This window comes from Lontra canadensis, unplaced genomic scaffold (assembly GCF_010015895.1).
Source record: "Lontra canadensis isolate GAN:19392208 unplaced genomic scaffold, GSC_riverotter_1.0 scaffold69, whole genome shotgun sequence".
In the NCBI taxonomy this organism is placed as follows: Eukaryota; Metazoa; Chordata; class Mammalia; order Carnivora; family Mustelidae; genus Lontra; species Lontra canadensis.
In genome coordinates, this window is record NW_022631063.1 from 6,870,934 (window position 1) to 6,891,817 (window position 20,884).

At 40.6% G+C, this 20,884-nt stretch overlaps 1 protein-coding gene across 1 annotated transcript in view; it reads right to left on the bottom strand.

Annotated features, from left to right (window-relative positions):
- Positions 1-12,943, bottom strand: part of ABCB11 (ATP binding cassette subfamily B member 11) — a 94,496-nt gene extending 81,553 nt beyond the window's left edge. The window contains exons 1-2 of the mRNA XM_032880385.1: positions 12,860-12,943; positions 3,420-3,516 (exon numbers count right to left, since the gene is read on the bottom strand). Of these exons, the coding sequence (XP_032736276.1) occupies positions 3,420-3,495 (76 nt within the window). The 5' untranslated portion in view covers positions 3,496-3,516; positions 12,860-12,943. The remainder of the gene's footprint in view (positions 1-3,419; positions 3,517-12,859) is intronic.
- Between the last annotated feature and the right edge of the window lie 7,941 nt (positions 12,944-20,884).

Below are 20,884 nucleotides of genomic sequence, written 5' to 3' on the forward strand. Positions count from 1 at the left end.
CACATTAATAAAAGAAAGAACAAGAACCATATGATACTCTCAATAGATGCTGAAAAAGCATTTGACAAAGTACAGCATCCCTTCCTGATCAAAACTCTGCAAAGTGTAGGCATAGAGGGTACATACCTCAATATCATCAAAGTCATCTATGAAAAACCCACAGTGAATATCATTCTTAATGGAGAAAAACTGAAAGCTTTTCCGCTAAGGTCAGGAACATGGCAGAGATGTCCATTATCACCACTGCTATTCAACATAGTACTAGAAGTCCTAGCCTCAGCAATCAGTCAACAAAAAGAAATTACATGCATCCAAATTGGCAAAGAAGAAGTCAAACTATCACTCTTGACAGATGATATGATAGTTTATGTGGAAAACCCAAAAGACTCCACTCCAAATCTGAATTCGTACAGGAATTCAGTAAAGTGTCAGGATATAAAATCAATGCACAGAAATCAGTTGCATTTCTATACACCAACAACTAGACAGAAGAAAGAGAAATGAAGGAGTCAATCCCATTTACAATTGCACCCAAAACCATAAGATACCTAGGAATAAACCTAACCAAGGAGGAAAAGAATCTGTACTCAGAAAACTATAAAGTACTCATGAAAGAAATTGAGGAAGACACAAAGAAATGGAAAAACATCTCATGCTCATGCATTGGAAGAACAAATATTGTGAAAATGTCTATGCTACCTAAAGCAATCTACACGTTTAATGCAATCCTTATCAAAATACCATCCCTTTTTTTCAAAGAAACGGAACAAATATCCTAAAATTTATATGGAACCAGAAAAGACCTCAAATAGCCAGAGGAATGTTGAAAAAGAAAACCAAAGTTGGTGGCATCACAATTCCATACTTCAAGCTCTATTACAAAGTTGTCATCATCAAGACAGTATGATACTAGCACAAAAACAGACACATAGATCAATGGAACAGAATAGAGAGCCCAGAAATAGACCCTCAAGTCTGTTGTCAACTAATCTTCGACAAAGCAGGACAGAATGTCCAATGGTGGGGGGGAATCTCTTCAAAAAATGGTGTTGGGAAAATTGGACAGCCACATGCAAAAAAATAAAGTGAATCTGAACCATTTCCTTATACCACACACAAAAACTGACTCAAAATAGATGAAGGACCTCAATGTGAGAAAGGAATTCATCAAAATCCTTGAGGAGAATACAGGCAGCAACCTCTTCGACCTCAGCCGCAGCAACTTCTTCCTAGGAACATCGCCAAAGGCAAGGGAAGCAAGGGCAAAAATGAACTATTGGGACTTCATCAAGATCAAAAGCTTTTGTACAGCAAAGGAAACAGTCAACAAAACCAAAGACAACTGACAGAATGGGAGAAGATATTTGCAAATGACATATCAGATAAAGGGCTAGTATCCAAAGTCTATAAAGAACTTATCAAACTCAACACCCAAAGGACAAATAACCCAGTCAAGAAATGGGCAGAGGACATGAACAAACATTTCTGCAAATAAGACATCCAGATGGCCAACAGACACAAGAAGAAGTGCTCCACATCCCTCGGCATCAGGGAAATACAAGTCAAAACCACAATGACATACCACCTCACACCAGTCAGGATGGCTAAAATTAACAAGTCAGGACATGACAGATGCTGGCGGGGATGAGGAGAAAGGGGAACCCTCCTACACTATTGGTGGGACTGCAAGCTGGTGTAACCACTCTGGAAAACAGCATGGAGGTTCAAAAAGTTGAAAATAAAGCTACCCTATGACCTAGCAATCACACTACTGGGTATTTACCATAACGATACAAATGTAGTGATCTGAAGGGGCAATGGACCCAAATGTTTATAGCAGCAATGTCCACAATAGCCAAACTATGGAAAGAACCTAGATGTCCATCAACAGATGAATGGATAAAAAGACGTGGTATATATATATACAATGGAATACTATGCAGCCATCAAAAGAAATGAAATCTTGCCTTTTGCAATGACATGGATGGAACTAGAAGGTGTTATGCTGAGCAAAATAAGTCAATCATAGAAAGAGAATTATCATACAATCTCCCTGATATTAAGAATTTGATAGGCAATGTGGGGAGGCTTGGGGGGTAGGGAAGGAAAAAATGAAACAAGATGCGATCTGGAGGGAGACAAACCATAAGAGACTCTTAATCTCACAAAACAAACTGAGGGTTGCTGAGGGAAGGTAGGTAGGGAGAGGGTGGTTGGGTTATAGACATTGGGGAGGGTATGTACTATGGTGAGTGCTGTGAAGTGTGTAAAGCTGGCGATTCACAGACCTGTACCCCTGGGGCTAATAATACATTATATGTTAATAAAAAATAAAAAATGATTAAAAAATAAAGAAATCAGAACTGGATTGGGATGATGGCTCCATAATCACTGGTCATGAAATCTTTGCAAAAGTTTAAACAATTTATTCAAGTCTCATTTTCTTCCTCTGTAAGTTGTAAAATCATAGAATTTGTTTAAAAAACTAATAATTGTGGGGTACCTGGGTCGCTCAAAAGGTTAAGGGTCCGGTCAGTTCAGGTCATAATCTCAGGTCCTGAGATGGAGCCCCCTCAGTTAGGCTCCCCTCAGCACTCAGTGGGGAGTCTGCGTCCCCTATGCTTTCCCTCTGCCTCTCCCTCTACCCCTCCCCCTGTTTGGGCAGTCTCTCTCTCGCCCTCAAATAAGTAAATAAATTTTTTAAAAATAACAATAATAATAATAATTACTTGGAATCACTTGTGCTCACTAGATGTTAGTTACTAATGCTATGGGCCCTCTTTCCCATTATCTCATTCTGGCCAGCATAGTCTTGGTTGTTTCTCACTAAATAATTACTACTATAATCAATTTTAACAATAGATGGATAAAGGCAATAATAATAACCAGTGCTGGATTTTGTAGATGAGATACTTTCATTCAACTACACTTTGTGCAGTTTTTTTTTTCCAGGTTCTTAATTTATTGTATGGGTTGAGTATTACATGATGAGTTGACATTAACTTCCCTAGGCATGGGAAATTTACAGAGGAGGTACAGTTTAAAACCCATTTATGCTGCTTTCACAGCTGGTGCTTTTGAAAAATGTTTTGATATCAGTGAAATGGAATTGGGCATCAATTTCTGGACATGCCATGATTTCAGTCTTGGAAAATGTACCAATTCCAGTGGTTGTGTCCTTCAATGTACACAGCCACCCCACATTCTCCCACACTTCATATGTTTTTACCCAGCATTTTCAAACATTCCATTACATGGATTCTAGATAGAACCACCCATTAGTCAGTAGGAAATACATCCAGTAATGGTTCTTCATATTATTGTTGGTCTTCCTCTGCCCCTTGGAAGTTCACTAGCTTGTCCACTTTTGCTCTAACCTCTTTTTGCTTAAGAGATAGTAAAAGAAAAAGACCACTTACAGAATCTGTCTGACTCAAAACCATAATTGTCCTCTCCAAATTTCTTCACACTGCGAAGAATTACTGAGTCAGACATTGCAATCTGCAGCCAAGAGCCCTATAAAATAAAATAAGCATTGCAATTATTTCTTTTCTCTTCTTTAAACAAAGTAGTCAAATGAAAGAACAGTTTGGTACAATCACTAACAATTTCAATCTTCACTAAAATGTAGATTTTTTTTTTAGTTGGTCAATAAGTCCATGAAAGAGTCTAATTATTAGGAAAGATAAAGTCAAACCATTGATTATGGTTTTCTCTAGTTGATGAGTGGATAGTTATTTTTTACTTATTTGTCCTTTCTGATTGTCTATCCTTCCATCCTTTCTTTTTCTTTCCTTCCTTCCTTCCTTCCCTCCTTCCATGAGTAAAAATAAAAACCACTAGAGCTGCACAACCAACTGGTGACATTATTGGGTCAATGTCTGGAAGGACAACACCTATCACTGGTGGGTAGCCTGCAGTGCTCCTTTGTAAATACAACTCCTATATCGAGAATATGGTGAGTACAGGGGAAGAGCTACCTACTCACTTTAGAAAACAAGTATTACCTTGACATCAAAACAAATAAGAATGCTATAAGAAAAAATAGAATTATAATGACTTTTTGAAAATAGATCCAAAATTGCTATATACGTTAGGTATAATTCAGCAGTTCATGAACAAAATATAATGAGCAATGTTGGTCCCAGGAATGCAATCATCATTTAATGAAAAACTTTGGTCATTTTGATAGATGCAGAAAAGGTATCAATAAAAATCAATATCCGTTACTGATTTCTAAAACCTAATAAATTTAGAGAAATCATTATCTGGCACTCCAATGAATAGATTTTGGGTAACGATCAGCAATGAATACTAAAACCATTAACTGAAATACTGGCAAAGATTCAATATCTAGTAGTACAAAATACAGCAAAGCTGTAGAGGGAAAACATTATATTCAGTCATTCTATCTCCTTAAGTTCCTCTTGGCTCTCACCGTTTCTCACACTTTGCTTGTTTTCGATGACCTTGACAGTTTTGAGGAGTGCAGTTATTTTGTAGAATGTCCCCTAAAATGGAACTTACCTGATACTTTTCTCTGGATTTTTCTCAGGATTAGACAGGGACTGTGTATTTTAGGAAGGAAAACCACAGAGATAAAGTACCCTTCTCATTACATTTTATCGAACGTTATTATCAACATAATAGTGCCAATCAACATGATTTATAAAAAATAAATTTTACGGGGCACCTGGGTAGCTCAGTGGGTTAAGCCTCTGCCTTCGGCTTGGGTCATGGTCTCAGGGTCCTGGGATGGAGCACCACATCGGGCTCTCTGCTCAGCAGAGAGCCTGCTTCCTTTCCTCTCTCTCTCTCTGCCTGCCTCTCTGCCTACTTGTGATTTCTGTCTGTCAAATAACTAAATAAAATCTTTAAAAAAAATAAAATAAATAAAATTTTAAAAAAATAAATTTTACAAAATAAACTCATTATCAAGAAGTAGAGTGAGAAACATTATTTCATTAAGCAATTTAGGAGGTCAGTAAAATAAAAAAAAAGTACATGAACCAGACTCAAAATTCTTATTCAACAACAAATTTTTTTCACTATAGCAGTATTATATTCAAAGAATGCAACATTCATGGGTTATATCACTTTTGAAATTTTAACCAAAAATTTGTTTTTCAAAAGGAAAAGAAATACTTTCATAATGAGAAAATAAAATTTTAACAATAGTTATAATATTACATCTCCTAATTTTTAGATAAGACTTTTTTTTTTAAATTCAGTATTCAATGGTTTTTTTCCTGGCTTAGTTCTTCATTTAAAAATGTTTCTTTCTGGGACGCCTGGGTGGCTCAGTGGGTTAAAGCCTCTGCCTTCAGCTCAGGTCCTGGTCCCAGGGTCCTGGGATCAAGCCCCACATGGGGCTCTCTGCTCAGCGGGGAGCCTGCTTCCTCCTCTCTCTCTGCCTGCCTCTCTGCCTACTTGTGACCTGTCTCTGTGTCAAATAAATAAATAAAATCTTTTTAAAAAAATGTTTCTTTCCATTGGTGTGCAAATACTTGGCAGCTCTTAGAGGCCAGTTGTGTAGTGTCTTGTCCATGAACTTCAGAGTTTCACAGATACTGTGACTTCACTCCATGTTGTCGTATATGCTTTTAACCTCTCTCCAGACACTGAATTCTCCATCATTCTAGTCAATGATGGTGATAAAATCTGCCTTGTAGGGCTAGTGTGAAAGTGACATGAAACTGTGTTTGCACATCAGCTGACACAAAAGAAGACGGCTAACATTCCTTTTGGCCTTCAAGCCAAGAAACTGTCTCCCTACCCCTCCCACTGGGGTCACTTGCAGTAAGCCACCCTCTTTTAAGGAGGAGAATGATGATCAACCAACCTTCTCTCTTCATTTTCCCTCTCTGTGCCCTCAGCAATTCTGTACAGTTGTTTTCACACTGGGTTTGCTTACATTTCACTTCTTTCTGAATGCAATGATTGTTGGGATATCTATTTTACTATTTAAGAGTAATATTCTCAAACACCAAAATTCATGCATAGCATGGATTTCCACCCTTGTGGCACTGACAGTGCCCTTCAGCCAAAGACCATTGGGAACAAAACTGTAGTGGAACAATCTGGATTTATTACTTTATTGCAGTAGGGGAAAACACCCAGTGGGGACCATGGGGGTCTCAGTTAGAGAGTGTTAGGAAGAAACTATTGCAGGACTTGGGCTTCAGTTGTGTGTTTTGCGAGAGGATCCAAGAAAGCCGGGGTTTGCTCCAGATTGGATGCTGTCAGAAAGCCAGAGCAATTTCATGATTGGGTGCAGAAATAGTCACTCATAGCAAGAGAAAGGGATGTTTGATATTTTTGAAGGTTGCACAATGACCTTCTTTTTGCCTGTGTTTGGGCAAAATTATGGACTCGCCTTTGTTTCATTTTTATCCTGGTTTCAGAGCGAGTTTGTCTGAGGTTGATGGGATGGTTAATTTCATGTATCAATTTGAGTGAACTAAGGGATGCCCAGATAGCTGGTAAAGCATTATTTCTGGGAATGTTTGTGATGGTGTTTCCAGAAGAGATTAGCATTTGAATCTGTAGAAGACTGCCCTGACCAGTGCAGATGGGCATTACTCATTCAGTCCTTTGAAGGCCTGAATGGAGCAAAGAGGCAGAGAAACTGAGGGCAGAGAAACTAAATAGACATTTTTTCTAAAGAAGACATCCAAATGGCCAACAGGTACATGAAAAGATGCTCAACATCACTAATCATCAGGAAAACGCATATCCAAGCATAATGACATATCACCTCACATCTGTTAGAAGGGCTATCTTTAAAAAGACATGAAATAACCAGTACTGATAACCATTTGGAAAGAAGGGAACCCTCGTGCCCTGTTGATGGGAATATAAACTGGTTTAGCCACTATGGAAACCAGTATGCAGGTTCCTTAAGAAATAAAATACAAGGGTGCCTGGGTGGCTCAGTCAGTTAAGCGCTGGCTCAGGTCATGATCTCAGGATCCTGGGATTGAGTCCACATCGGGCTCCCTGCTCAGCGGGGAGTCAGTCAGCTTCTTCCTCTCTTTCTCCTCTGCCCCTGCTTGTGCATTCTCTCTCTCTTTCCTTCTCTTTCTCTCTCAAATAAATAAATAAAATCTTTTTAAAAAGAAATAAAAAATACAGCTCTCATATGATCCAGCAATCCCACTTCTGAGTATATACCCAAAGAAAATTAAAATAGGATTTTGAAGAGATGCCTGTACTCCTGTGTTTATAGCAGCATTATTCACCAAACCCAAGATAAAGAAACAATATAAGTGCCGATCAATGGATGAATGGATAAAAAAGATGTGGCATAGTGTGCCTGGGTGGCTCAGTTGGCTGAGTGACTGCCTTTATTCAGCTCAGGTCATGATCCTGGGGTCCCAGGATGAAGTCTCACATCTGGCTCCCTGTTCAAGGGGAGTCAACTTCTCTCTCTGACCCTCCCCGCTCTCATGCTCTCTCTTTCTTTCTCTCAGATAAATAAAATCTTTAAAACAAACAAACAAACAAACAAAAAAGATGTGGCATATATATACACACACATAAATAGAATATATAAAAAACTACATATGTGTATGTGTGTGTACACACAATGGAATATTATTCAGCCATAAGAAAGAAGGAAATCCTGCCACTTGTGACAACATGGATGGACCTTGAGGACATTATTTTTAATGAGATAAGCCAGACATAGAAAGACAAACATGATATGATGTTGCCTATATATGGAATCTTAAAAAGCTGAACTCATAGAAACAGTAGAATGGTGGTTACCAGAGGTTGAGGGGTGGAGGGATTGGGGAGACATTAAAGGATACAGACTTGCAACTAGAAGATGAGTATGTTCTGGAGATCTAATGCACAACAGAGTGATTATAGTCAACAGTACCATATTGCATACTCCAAAATTGCTAAGAGGTTGTATCTTAAATGGTCTTACCACAAAAAAGAAATGATAATTGTGTGACATGATAGAGGTGTTAGCTAAAGCTCTGGTGGTGACCATACTGCTATATATGAGTGTATCAGAGCAACAAGTTGTATACCTTCAACTTCCACAATGTCATATGTCAAACACATCTGAGTAAAAAATTAATTTTTTTGAAGTCAGGAAAGAATGAATTTGCTTTTTTACTTTAGGAAGGAAATGCATCCTTTCCTGCCTTAGACATCAGAGCTACTGGTTCTCACCCCTTCGGTTGGTTGCTCAGTCAAAAACTGAAGCTAGTTTTCTTATCTCTGCCCAGCTCAGAAATGGCAGTGATGACTTTTGATGGCCATGGTGTTGGAAAAGTTCATGACTTTCATGCATCCACAAAGGAAGTGGCAATTTTATAATGTTGAGTCAGGGAAAGGACAACGAAATACCAAAATTACTAGAAAGAATAAGCAAAAGCCTTGCCTATGATATTTTCCAGGAAAGGTGATACTTCCAGAATTGGATGTTAGATGGATTACCTCATATCATTATAAGCATAGAATGAAATTCTGGTATATCACTAGACCATGCTTTCTTCCACAGGTTAGTTCCCTTTTTATTAGATGAGATTCTGGGAAACATAGCAGATGCTAGAGAGTACCTCTGATAGTTTCTGAAACCCTGGGAACATAGTGGGAATCTAGTTTTCGGTGGTCAACAGGTTTGTTTCACAGGGTCACTAGAGTGTCTCCTCTTCACCTGGTACATTCCACGATTTAAGCGTACTCTGGTGTGTTGTCACATTTTTTCCCCCATCAATATCAGCAGATGTAATGTCATCTAATTCTACTCTCTTAGCTGTTATCTATAGTACCCAAGCTAACAATTTTGCTCTTGAGCTTCCTAAAGTGTGTGAAGGTTTCTTGGATATCACACATTGCAGGAAGCTTTAATTAAGGTTTCCTAACAATTTACAATAACAAAATTTTACTTTAACCACACAAAAGAACTCAGAATTGAAAATGAGATACCATTCTATTTCCTTTTCACTCTGCCTTTTCATAAAGTAAATGATTTTAATCTCCTAAAAGTCTCTTTGGACACAAATTGAGAATTTTCAAATCTTCCAGGAAGATGGTCTTCTAATAAACTTAGAAAATCTAGGGAGTCAAAAGTCAGAAATCAAGATTCCTAAGCACTGGCTGGCAGACTTTGGCCACCTAATTGTGGAACCCCCAAGAATTTTTAATTGTCCATGCCTGATCTACCGTCCCTCTCTGCTAAATGACATGTGGTCTGTGTGCAGACTATCTGTACTTCTGTTTAACTGTCCAGGGTTGAAGTTTTCTTTTCTTTGATAAGATGTGTAATCTTATCAACACAGAGGAGAGTCTCCTGACCTTTACTGGTAGACACATCACAGATAATTCTACTTTAGAACACTAGCAACAATATTCTGGAAGACCACTGCTGGGGAGGAGAGATAGAAGACAGAAAGTAACACCTGGATGGGTTGCCTGACAGAACCTAGGACACTGATAAACCTCGGAAAGGAAATAAATAAGCACTGCCATGGGGGGTTGAGGCTGTCAAAACTAGATGAGATAAAGTTCTATAAGCTATGTCAGGGACAACCCAAAAATCCAAAGAATACAAAATGTCAGTGCCCACCATGGATCATTGCATCAAGGCTGCTAAGTGTGACTTCAAGATTCCAGTCTGACTATTGATACTGCAGGAGAACCGAAAAAGAGAAAGGGAAAGAATAACAGAAAGGCAGGCAGGCAGGAAGGAAGGAGTGAAGGGGAAAGGAGGGTGGGAGGGTGGGAGGGAGGGCAGAAGGGAGGAAGGGAGGGGAGAGAAAGAAAGAAGAGAGAAAAGAAACAGGTCAGGGGTGAAAATAGTTCTCCTAGAAGCTAGAATCCTTCCAGGGTGAAGATACAACTATAATAGGAACATTCGGCCCACTGCGTTTTTGTAAATAAAGCTTTATTGGAACACAATTATGTCCATTAGTTTTAATTTTGTCCTTGGCTGTTCTTGTGCTACACTGGAAGAGTTAAGGAATTGTGACAGACTATACTTACAACCCCCCATCCACCCACCAATGCTTAAACCATTTACTTTCTAGCCTTCTGCAGAAAATATTTGCTGACTCCTGTATTAGGAGGTCAGTTCAGGAGAGCCTGGTGCCTGGGAAGAAATATTGCCATATTTACCCAACCTAAAAATCATACGGAGCCCCAGCCCTCCAACCTGCCCTATCCTCGTGGAACTTACATTGTGGCAGGGAAGGCAGGTGCCACATAAGAGATGACAAGCATGTGACTGTGAGTGAAAAGGAAGCATGGACATCTCCTAGACCCTCCAGCAAAGGTCCTGTCCTGGTCTAGAGAGTGCAGTGAGGCCTTGGAGCCAGAGCATTTTCAGGGTGGGACATAGGAGATGAGAGTGAGTTAGCCAAGGAAACAGGAGACAAAAAAGCATCCCTGGCAGGGAAGAGCACATGAAAAGGCCCAGATCCAAGAGAGAGCACATAGGCTCAAAGACAGAAGAATGTCCAGTGAGTGTGAAGGGAAGTGGATGGACATCTCTGAAGGACATGGCTGCTGGATTCTTCTGGGCCTCATCTTTAACACTGAGGACTTGGGACCTTACCCCAATAGCAAAGGAACAAAGAAAGAATTTTAGGCAAGATAAAGATACGGTCATTTTATACTTGTTTAAAAATGCCAACACTCTGATAAGGCTTGGAATTTGAGAGCCCACACCCAGAGGGACTAGGAAATCCAGCTGGGAAGAACAAACATTCTGCCAGGCCAGGCAGCGAGCACCCTCATTTAGTAGGGCACAGACCATGCAGTTCATCCCCAGACAGATAGGCCGTTGGTGCCCAGGCTCCTGTCGTTTTTGGCTCTTGTCCCTTCTCTACTCATCAGGTTTTCAATTGTCTCTGGGGAGATTTGTTCTGCTTTCCATTTCATTTCCTCCCAAATACTACCTTTGAAACATGTTGGACCTTGCTTCAACTGAATTTAGGAGGAAGAGGCTGGGGATTTCCTACATCCAGGCCAAGGTAATAAGGAGGATATACATGCCCTAGTGGTCAATGAGGAGCTGGAGGGACAGCGAGGGGTACAAGGCCAGGCTCACGGAGTGCAATGGTCTTCATCCCACCACACAGCCCACTGTGAATATTCTCCTTGGCATTTCTCTTATGAGGCCTTTCCTTTCGTAGAAGCTCTCCAGGCCTCCAGGACCACACACTCCCCTTCCTAGGGCTGCTCAGGGAGAAATGCAGAATGGCTCCTGATCCTCTGGAATTTGAAAGTTGTCTCCTCAGCCACAAATTCTGATTTTTTTTTTAAGCCCTGAAAATGCCTTTCAACTGCTGACATGCAGAAATGTAGATAGTGCACTTTTGATATTATTAAACCCAGCAAATGATTTGTTTTTCCCAAGGATCATGAAAAGGAAGAAAGATTAGTTTACACTAAGAAGCAAGAAAAATAGAAAAATACTGCCTTGTAGATAAGCAGGTTGTGGCGTGAGGGTATGAGTCAACAATGTGGAAGATAGGCTAGGATAGAAATGAGGCCCCTTTAGCCTGAGGGCTGCAGCTGATGGACAAGGGAATGAAATGAAATGGAGGACTAAAGAATTGCTCTCAAACAAGAGTTTAAGATCGACATTACTCCCAGCCTATCTTGGTCTCTACACGCATAGTTCTCCCATCTGCTCAAAGCAACACACAAACCCTAACACTTGATTCTTGCAATGGAACTTGGGAATTTTTTGTTTTTTTCTTTTTTTAGCAATTTCAGTGTCCTTTAAAACTATGGAATGAGCAGGGTTGTTGTTTTTTTTTTTTTTCCTACATTACTTCTTAATCTATTTCCAGCAACCATCAGCAAATATTTGACACCTTTACTGTTAGTGGGAGGACACACAAATTATTCAAGGAGCTTACGATCAAGTAGGGGGCAGGGCATGTAAACAGTAACTCCCAGGCAGGGAAATGGAGTCTCAGAGAAAATAACAGAAGGTTACAGAGCAGAGGAAGAGGGTACCCAAGTCTGGAGGGGTAGGGAGTGTGTGGGGCTGAGGTGGGGGGTGTTGCTGCATAGAGAAAGAACTTGTATTAAACAAGACACTGTGAATAAGTTAATGCTTTACAAGCTTAATGATAACCGCCATTAGATCCCAATATTAAGAGTTTGGGATGCAGTCATTATAATTTGTCTCTAATATGTCTAGTAAGCTAGTTTTCCCTCAAAACACTTGGAAATACCACACTTCATTCCCAGACATCATTCGATATTTGACCAATGTGTTCAAATTATCAGCAACATGTTATTTCTACTAGCTAGGGAAACCTAAAAAGGGAAATTAGATTCTAGAAACCCACCTTTCTCCCTCTAGCCATGCATCCGAAGCTCATATTTTTTTAGTATCTTCATTACAGAAAACCGGGAGAATGAGGAAATGAGCATGGTGTTGGAGAAAAGAGAAAGCTGCTATGGTTCTCTAATAAACCAGCACCAGCTTTCTGGGATGTGCTTTGTGGTGATCTGTGCAAACAGCACTGCGCTTTCATAAAGCCAAGATTTAAAAGTTCACTAGCATTTTTACTTTGGGCAGATTTGATCCATTCACCCATTTGCACCACACACTCCACACACCACACACTCACATTCTCGAGAGAGCTGGTGCATAAAGTTATAAATGAAACAGTGACCAAGAGCCATCTCTATTGTACATCCTATTATGAAATTATCAATGTATTCTGCAAGTTCCTATCCAAGCATTACAGTATTGCTTATCGCATGACAAGAGGACAGCCTTTAGTAAATCAGAAACACAACACCCCCCAGAGCAGAAGCCAGAAGCCACAGACCTGAAGAATGCAGTCCTCAGATGTTCTAGACAGTCGAAGTCACTTACCTGTGAGCGTGAACTTGAGAAAGCCAGAGAACAAGAGACTCTACTGTGGAGAGTCGAAGCGTTTTACCACCTTTTCCAACTTCAGTTTTCATCATTCTAAAACACTGAACAGAATTCAAGCCTTTTTGAAAACATTATCTATTTGCTGACGGGTCAATGCCCTGAAGGCCAGGCGAAGCCCAGTTCAGTGACATCTGCGGAAAGGTTGAGCACACTGGAAACAATAACCTCAGACCCAGAGCATGCTTGGGAAGCCATCTGAGGGCGCCACCAGGCATCGGAAAGTGAGGATTCCCTTGAAAGGAGACCGTGGCACCACCCCCGCCCCACAAGAGAGCTGTGATTGTGGCTCGGTCCTCCTCTTCCATTCATAGGTCCTTGGTCGGAAGAAGTTACTTTAAAACCTAGCAAGCCAAGACCAAAAAAACCTTGAAACTTTTCCCCTCAACCTGAAAGATTACTCTTGGAAACTCCTTACGTGGCAGGCCCCTGATACTTCTGCCCCAGCCCCAGAGTTGTGTGGAGATAGATAACCTGGAAGAACTCCTGAACCAGCCTTTTGCTCAAAACTCTGTGCGTTCACATGACCCTTGCACCCTGGCCTCCACTGTCAACGACCTCAGGCTCTACCCACCAGAGGAAGCCTTGTGTAAGGAGAGAGAAATGATTTTTTAAAAGGTTTAAATGAACAGAAATCCAAGTCAAATAAATACATAAATCTTCTCCAATGCCTTTGTGTGGTCTGGATCTGTTCCTCTCCCTTCTTGTCAATTCTTCCCATTTTCTCAAATGCTCTTATTTTTTCTTTCTCTGCCTGAGTTAATCCTTTGCTAAGTGTGTCTCACTCTGGCCTTCAGCAATGAATAATGATAGCCAATGGTGGTCAAGCCCTTGTTGGGTACCTGGCTCAGTTGAAGAGTTTTATTTGTACCCCCTTATTTGGATTTCTCAATAAGCATAGGGGTTAGATGCTCTCATCATCATCCCCATTGTATTCTGGAGGGGACAGAAGCACAGAGGGGATAAATAACCCATCCCAGGTCTTACAACTAAGGGGTAGAGCCTATGCTCCTAACTGCTCTCTGCTAACCTTTCACCCACGCTCTAAAATGCAGGTGGGCCAGTGCTTCTCCATTTACAGAAAGGAAGCTCAAATAATAAGATCAAGTTTTCTCAACTTAAAGTTTTTCGGTCATGAACTTTTTTAAAATTCAGCATCCACAGGGTGCCTTGGTGGCTCAGTCGGTTAAGTGTCTGCCTTCGGCTCAGGTCATGGTCCCAGGATCCTGGGATCCAACCGGGCATCGGGCTCCCTGTTCAGTGTGGAGTCTGCTTCTACCTCTCCCCTCTGCCCCTCCTCCCTTCTTATGTTCTCTCTCATTCTCTCACTTTCTCTCAAATAAAATAATTAAAAATCTTAAAAAAAAAAAAATCAGCAGGGGCACCTGGGTGGCTCAGCTGGTTGAGCAGCTACCTTCAGCTCAGGTCATGATCCCAGGCTCCTGGGATCAAGCCCTGCATTGGGCTCCCTATTCAGTGGGGAGTCTGCTTCTCCCTCTCCTGCTTCCCCTGCATGTTCTCTCTCTCTCACTGCCTCTGTCAAATAAATAAATAAAATCTTTTTTTTTTAAATCCAGCATCCACTACTGTTTGTTTCTACTAGAATCCATATATATGATGATTTATAATTTAGCCCCAAATTTTGTATGTTATTATAAGTATATGTTAAATTTTCTGTATATCAAGGTCAGCAAACATAAGGAAGATTTGTAAGATGTTCCCCTCTCCGAGCTGGTTTGCAAAGCCCTGGGACAGGTTGACTTCTGAGGCAACACAAATGTAGTAATACTGGGTTTGGCACTGGTTAGGACCTAGAAAAAAGAAACTTGCTCTACACAAAACCAAAAAGACAGCACAGCTATGTGATTGTAGCCTTGATAGGGAGAAGAGCCTCTGTAGAATTTTGTGACCTTGTTCTGGTGAAATTGTTGATAACAGTTACAGGATGGAAAGAAGCTGCTCACTAGTCCTAGCATCCTAAGCTTTCCCCTTGTGTGACATGTAGATGTACAGGAAGATTAAAAAAAGAAAAAGAGCTCTAGAGCTAGAAACAATATTACAGAAACCACCTCATCTTGTAGATGCAAAAACTGAGGGCAGAGCAATGACCTGTCCTGAGCCCCTTCCAGGTTTAATAACATCTTCGTCTGCTCCTTCAATTCTGGCCCCTTGAGCAGCCAGGACAGGATGAGTACCAACCATCCCTATTGTGTTTCAGCCGTAGGTGAGCTTTCTTTATGATCTAGAGTCTAAAAACAGGTAGAGCTGTGGTGCCTGCTGTCCTCCAGTTAAAACACCAACTGAAACATTTTTGAGGGCTTCCTGTGTGCCAAATACTGTTCTAACCTCTGGGATACAGTATGAGCAATACTGATGAGAATTCCTGCCCTCAGGAATCCTATATTCTGGTGGGTGTAAGGGCAGACAGATAATAAACAACAAGTACAACATATGTGCAGATGGTGAGAGATGCTATGGAGAGAAACAGAGGAAAGGAATATGATAGGGAGTATGTGTATGTGTGAATGGTGTGTTTGTGAGGTGAGCAGGATTGTCGCCATTTTAAGTCAGGCGATTGGAGAAGGTGACGTAGGAGGAATGATCTGAGGTGAGGAACAGGTACACGAGGATCTGGAAGAACAGTAAGTGCGAAAGCTCTGGGCAAGGGAGCACCTTCTGTGTTTAAGGAATCACAAGGAAGTCCATAGAGCTGGAGGAGAGTAAGAGAGAGAGCAGTAGTAAATGGTATCATTGTAATGGCAGTAGAGTGGTGGTTCCCAAAATGTGATTACTAGACCAGCAGCATCAGCATTAGCTGTTAGAAATATAAATTCTGGGGTCTACCCTAGATGTCCTGAATAAAAACTCTTGGGGTGGGACTCAGCATGCTGAAGTTTGAGAACCACTATCATAAAGTCTTAAGAGGTCACTTTAGACCAATTTGGACCATGGTTCAAACTCATACCCAAAAATGCCTCAAGGAAGGCCCAAATGAGAAAGATAGAATTCAGCCAACAATTAATTGTTCCCAAAATTGTACTAGGGGGGAAAAAAACTATTGAGGATCATTCTGGGCACTGTGGAAGAAACAAAATAAATCAGTATTATTTTCAATAAGTGAATCATTCAAACACAAATCATTGAGCATCTTCTATTTGCAAGATGTCACGTCAGATGTTATGCTGGTTGCCCACTTGTACACTTTAGAGTTAGTGTCCTCGAGAACATATAAATCTTAAAGGGAAGATAAAGCCCCACATAACGAGCAATTAAGAGGGGCTCCTGGGTGACTCAGTGGGTTAAACCTCCGCCTTAGGCTCAGGTCATGATCTCAGGTTCCTGGGATCAAGCCCCGCATCAGGGTCTCTGCTCAGCAGGGAGCCTGCTCCTCGTTCCCGCCCGCCTGCCTCTCTGCCTACTTGTGATCTCTGTCTGTCAAATAAATAAATAAAATCTTTTTTAAAAATTTTAAAAATAAAATAAAAATTTTAAAAAGCAATTAAGAATAAAATAAGGCAGAACAACATCAAATGTCAAAACATTCAATGCATCTCTTACATATTTTTAAAAAAATGACACATCAGTGGGGACAAGAATCACTAGGGAGTCTCCAAGGAGAGGGAATTGGAGTTACGTCTCAGAGTATGAGGAGGACCCAGTGAGGAACACAGCATGAACAAGGTCATAGAACACACACAGGCAACATTAGGAAGAACCAGATGAGAGAAGAGGCTCGAAAATAGTTGGGGGGGGGGTTGTTTGTTTGTTGGCCAACAGTGGCATCTAAGTTTTCTAGGCAAAGAAAGGTTTTCAATGCCAGTAAGATGAGTTATAGATAGTGTAAAACCGGAGCTTCAGTCCAGAAGAAGTCTTACCCATGTACACCAATGACAGGCTCTTTTGCTTCATTATCACCACCCCAAAGAATCAATATAAATTGTGAAAATCCGGCTTGACACAATATAATTAGCTGTGTTTTGTGGCATAAAGATGAGTAGAGAGAAAAATGTCAGAATTAGAGCTTCCTTGGGTAGCTTTCTGTTTCTAAAGCAAGCCATGTGGAAGGATACAGTCTCCATAGTTTAGTTCACTGCAAAGGGAGGCAAAATAGTACAGTGAAAAGAGCATCGGTTTATGGAGTCATGAGAACTGAGCTCATGGCCTGCTTCTGTCACTTACTTGTGATGTGATTTTAGTTAAGGTAATGATACTTACTAATTATTTCCACCTCACATAAAGTTCAACAGTTTTTAATTAAAGAGAAGTTGCTGGCCAGAGAAGGTGCTTGGTTCCACAAGTCACTCAGGGACCCAAGGTGACAGAGACTCTGCTATCCTCAACATGTGACTTTCTAGGTCTTGGACATTGGCATCTAGTCATCCAACAGCAGAAGAGAAAATATGGAGTACTGAATACAGACAGTGTCCACAAGCCAAACTCAGAAGCAGCAGCCATATGCCATTGGCCAGGACTCTGTTTCTTGGCCCCACCTAACTGCTAAAGAGACTAGGAGATGAAGTTTAGCTGTGCACCCAGGAGGTGTGGTCAAAAACAAGCCAGTCTCAAGAGATGGGCTTTGGAATCACAATGATTTGAATTCACTTCCCAAACATGTGACATTGGACAGGTTACTTATTCTCCACCAGCCACAGTTTCTTCATCAGTAAAATGGAAGTACTAGTAACATCATTTCATGGTGATAAAGTTGGCCTGAACTTTCCTGTGCCATAGAGCCTTGGCAAACATGCTGCACGTGGAAAAGAAAGTATTTTGAATGCGGGGGCATCCTTTCACCTAATCCTCAAAGGAATCCTCCAGAAGGAGTGCCCACCACTAGTTGATCTGAAACACCCCCCAACCAAGGATTATACCCTAAAATGGATAAGTTTTAATTTTGAGTCTGAGATGTCAGTCTATCTGGATGGCATGTGGCTATTCACCCCAGACCCAACATGCCTCAAGCTAAAGATTAGGTACCCTCCTTAATCGTACAGCACCGTGAGTCTGGCTGGCTCTACCCTGAAAAATTCAAGCTCAAGATTTTTTAAATGAACTTTCTCAGTCTCATTCCGTCTAGTCAAAGGTGTCCACAATTGATATCCACAACAAGATATTAATAGCACATATTTTCCCAGAACCCCTTCCAAATAAGTCAATGATATCCAAAAAGAGATGGGCCCTTTGGTTGTGCCCGTCAAGGAGTGATTCAGTGTTAGTGTAGTAGGAACACTGTGAACCAATGACCTGTGCATTTTTCTCTTCCCTTTCCTTACCCTGTAATTCTTCTCTAGGCAGGCAGTTAGGTGAATTTTGTACAGTTTTTGCCTACCAAAATCTGTATATTCCTACTTTTGTTTTGTAGACTTGTAAAAAGGGCTAGAAGAAAAATATAAATGTGATTATCTCTAAGTTATAACAATGTGTGGATGAGTTTTATCTTCTTCATGCTTTCCTGCAGCTTCTAAACTGTATACAATGAAAGCAAACTATTTTTAATGTATGATTTATTAAATGAAAAGAATAAAGTATATGACAAAAGTAATGCCTATAAGGATGCTTAATAAAATTTATGCTACTAATACTTTTTTAAAGTGTATCTGGAGGTTTTGAATGCTCTCCAAATATTAGCTGTGGTTCAGTTGATGCTTTTCTTCCTGAAGCTCTAGCGTCTGCAAAAAATATGGAACCCTTATTTGGATATCACAGGCAAAATTTCTGTGGATTTGAAGGCTCTGTGTGCACTGCAATCCTGGTTTATCCTAACGCAGACAAGTCCCGTGGCGGGGGGTACATGAGGCTCATACTCTTGTGTATGACCCAATGGTCTTAAATCTAGAAGCAGCCCCATCCTACTTCAGACCTGTGCCCTGGGCCCGCTTCTCCCCAAAGCTGGCTCTAATCTGAACAGCCTTTGGGGTCCCCTTTGGCTCCTCATGCAGTCTGTCCCAACCCCATGTCGTGGCTGGCTCTGGCTCCTGGGACTTCTCCAGACTCCCACTTGTTTGGCCATTTAGAGTACAATATTTGGCACATTAAACACTTCATGATGGTCTTCAAATCATGCTTCCTTCAAGATGGTTATGGAGATAAAAGTTTTTTAAAAAAGTGAATTGGGCCACCTCAGTATATTTTTAGATGTTTTATGCTGCCCCTATAGAACTAACACCACCAAATGAGACTTTCTCATCACATTCTCAACAAGTTGTAGCTTACAATTATCTGATGAAATACATTGAAATACACAGCTATTTATCTTCTTTAGTTCTCAGTACTTGGCCAGAATTTCTATTTTTGATTCCCTCCCTAATGAGGAAAACTGACAAAAAAAAAATTAAACTTTATTCATGAGCAGATCTTTTCATACCTTCAAGTGAGCTAGTTCTCATCTTCCCCTGAAGACTCATAAAAATTATGAGGGAACATTCATACCTGGAGAAGAGAGAAGAATAGGTGAAAAAAAAAAAGCTAAAGAGGAAGAAAATTAGAGACAATCCTGCTACAGAACATTTGTTACCCAGTGATTGTGCCTATGGCATCAAGTAGTCATTTAAACTGTAAAATGAATTTATTTCTCACTGGAAAGGGACAAGCCTGCTGAGGCTCTGGGAAGATTAGGGTTTCATGTCTCAGCTTCACCCGGAACACCTCCCTTCTTAAAGTCATGTATCAGTCTTGGAAACTATAGTCAAGCATAGGTCATAATGATCTATGCCAAGTGGTTACAAATAATGAGTGTGTGGGAGGGTGTATCTACTACTCCCTAGCTCAACGCTAGGCAATTCATTCTTAAATGCAACATGCCTTGGCAACAAGGAACCAGTTTTACCAAATCAGCCAATCATATCTTTGGACAGCAATCTAATAGCCTCATAAAACCAAAATCCACTTCTCTTTTCAGTACGTTTTTTCAATCCAGTTGGATGTGGGTAAACTAATATTATTAGCTTTGAGGGGAAAAACTGAAGATACTTTATTTTTATTGCTCTCTTGCCAGTGGCCATTCAGAGCTCCCCAGTTCTATTTTTTCTAACTCCGGGTGACTGCTGACTACACCAGAAAACTTAGTTCGTGGAATGCTGCTTTAAAGCATGAAGCTTTCGAGACCTGATTCACTTCTCATTGACACTTATCTAGGCACACATTTGAAAATGTCAAATTTTAAATAATAATGATTAAAAGTGTTGAATTAAGGGATCCTGGTCATAAGCATCAAACCTCAAACTAAAGTAGGATAAGATTAAAGACACGAAACCCAATTACACCTGCATCGGACTCCCTAGAAATGTGGAGGTTGCTGCTGTAGTACTAGGGGATCTTCCAGTTCAGGCCAGACCTTCCAGCAGCCCTCATGTCAGAGTCCAGACTTATCTCTCCCAGGATGTAGACAGTCATGTTTACCTTCAGACCACAGTCCATCCCACGTTCGCTGATTTGGCACATCTTCACTTCCTTATTGAGTATGGAAAGGAGGCTGCCTAAGTTCTCAGAAATTTGTTTTGGGATTTCCCCTGTCATTTATGGGCATGTACAAATGATAGTCGCTAGTTCCTTTATTTTCTGGACTGTTGCATATGTCTTGATTTTTAGTATAAATGAGTGTGTACGGAATGGTGTGTGTGTGTGTGTGTGTGTGTGTGTGTGTATAAGTGTGCCAAGCAGAGCACAACTCATAACACCTCATAGACGAAGTTATAGTATTTCTCTCCAAGTCAGACCTCAAGGAATTATATCTGGTGACCGTGAGGTGGCATATCAAAAAATGAAGAGCTACATGCTGAGAATATTGGGACAAAGAGAAAGAAAGAGGCTGGGCCTTGATGATAGGATTGGGCCATTGAACAAACCCTGAAATCCAATGCCTCCAGATTTCACATTATGTGAAATAATGGTTCTTATTACTAACATCACCATTACTAGGATATGCAGCTAGACACATGCTAACTGATACTCCTTACATTCTTAGGT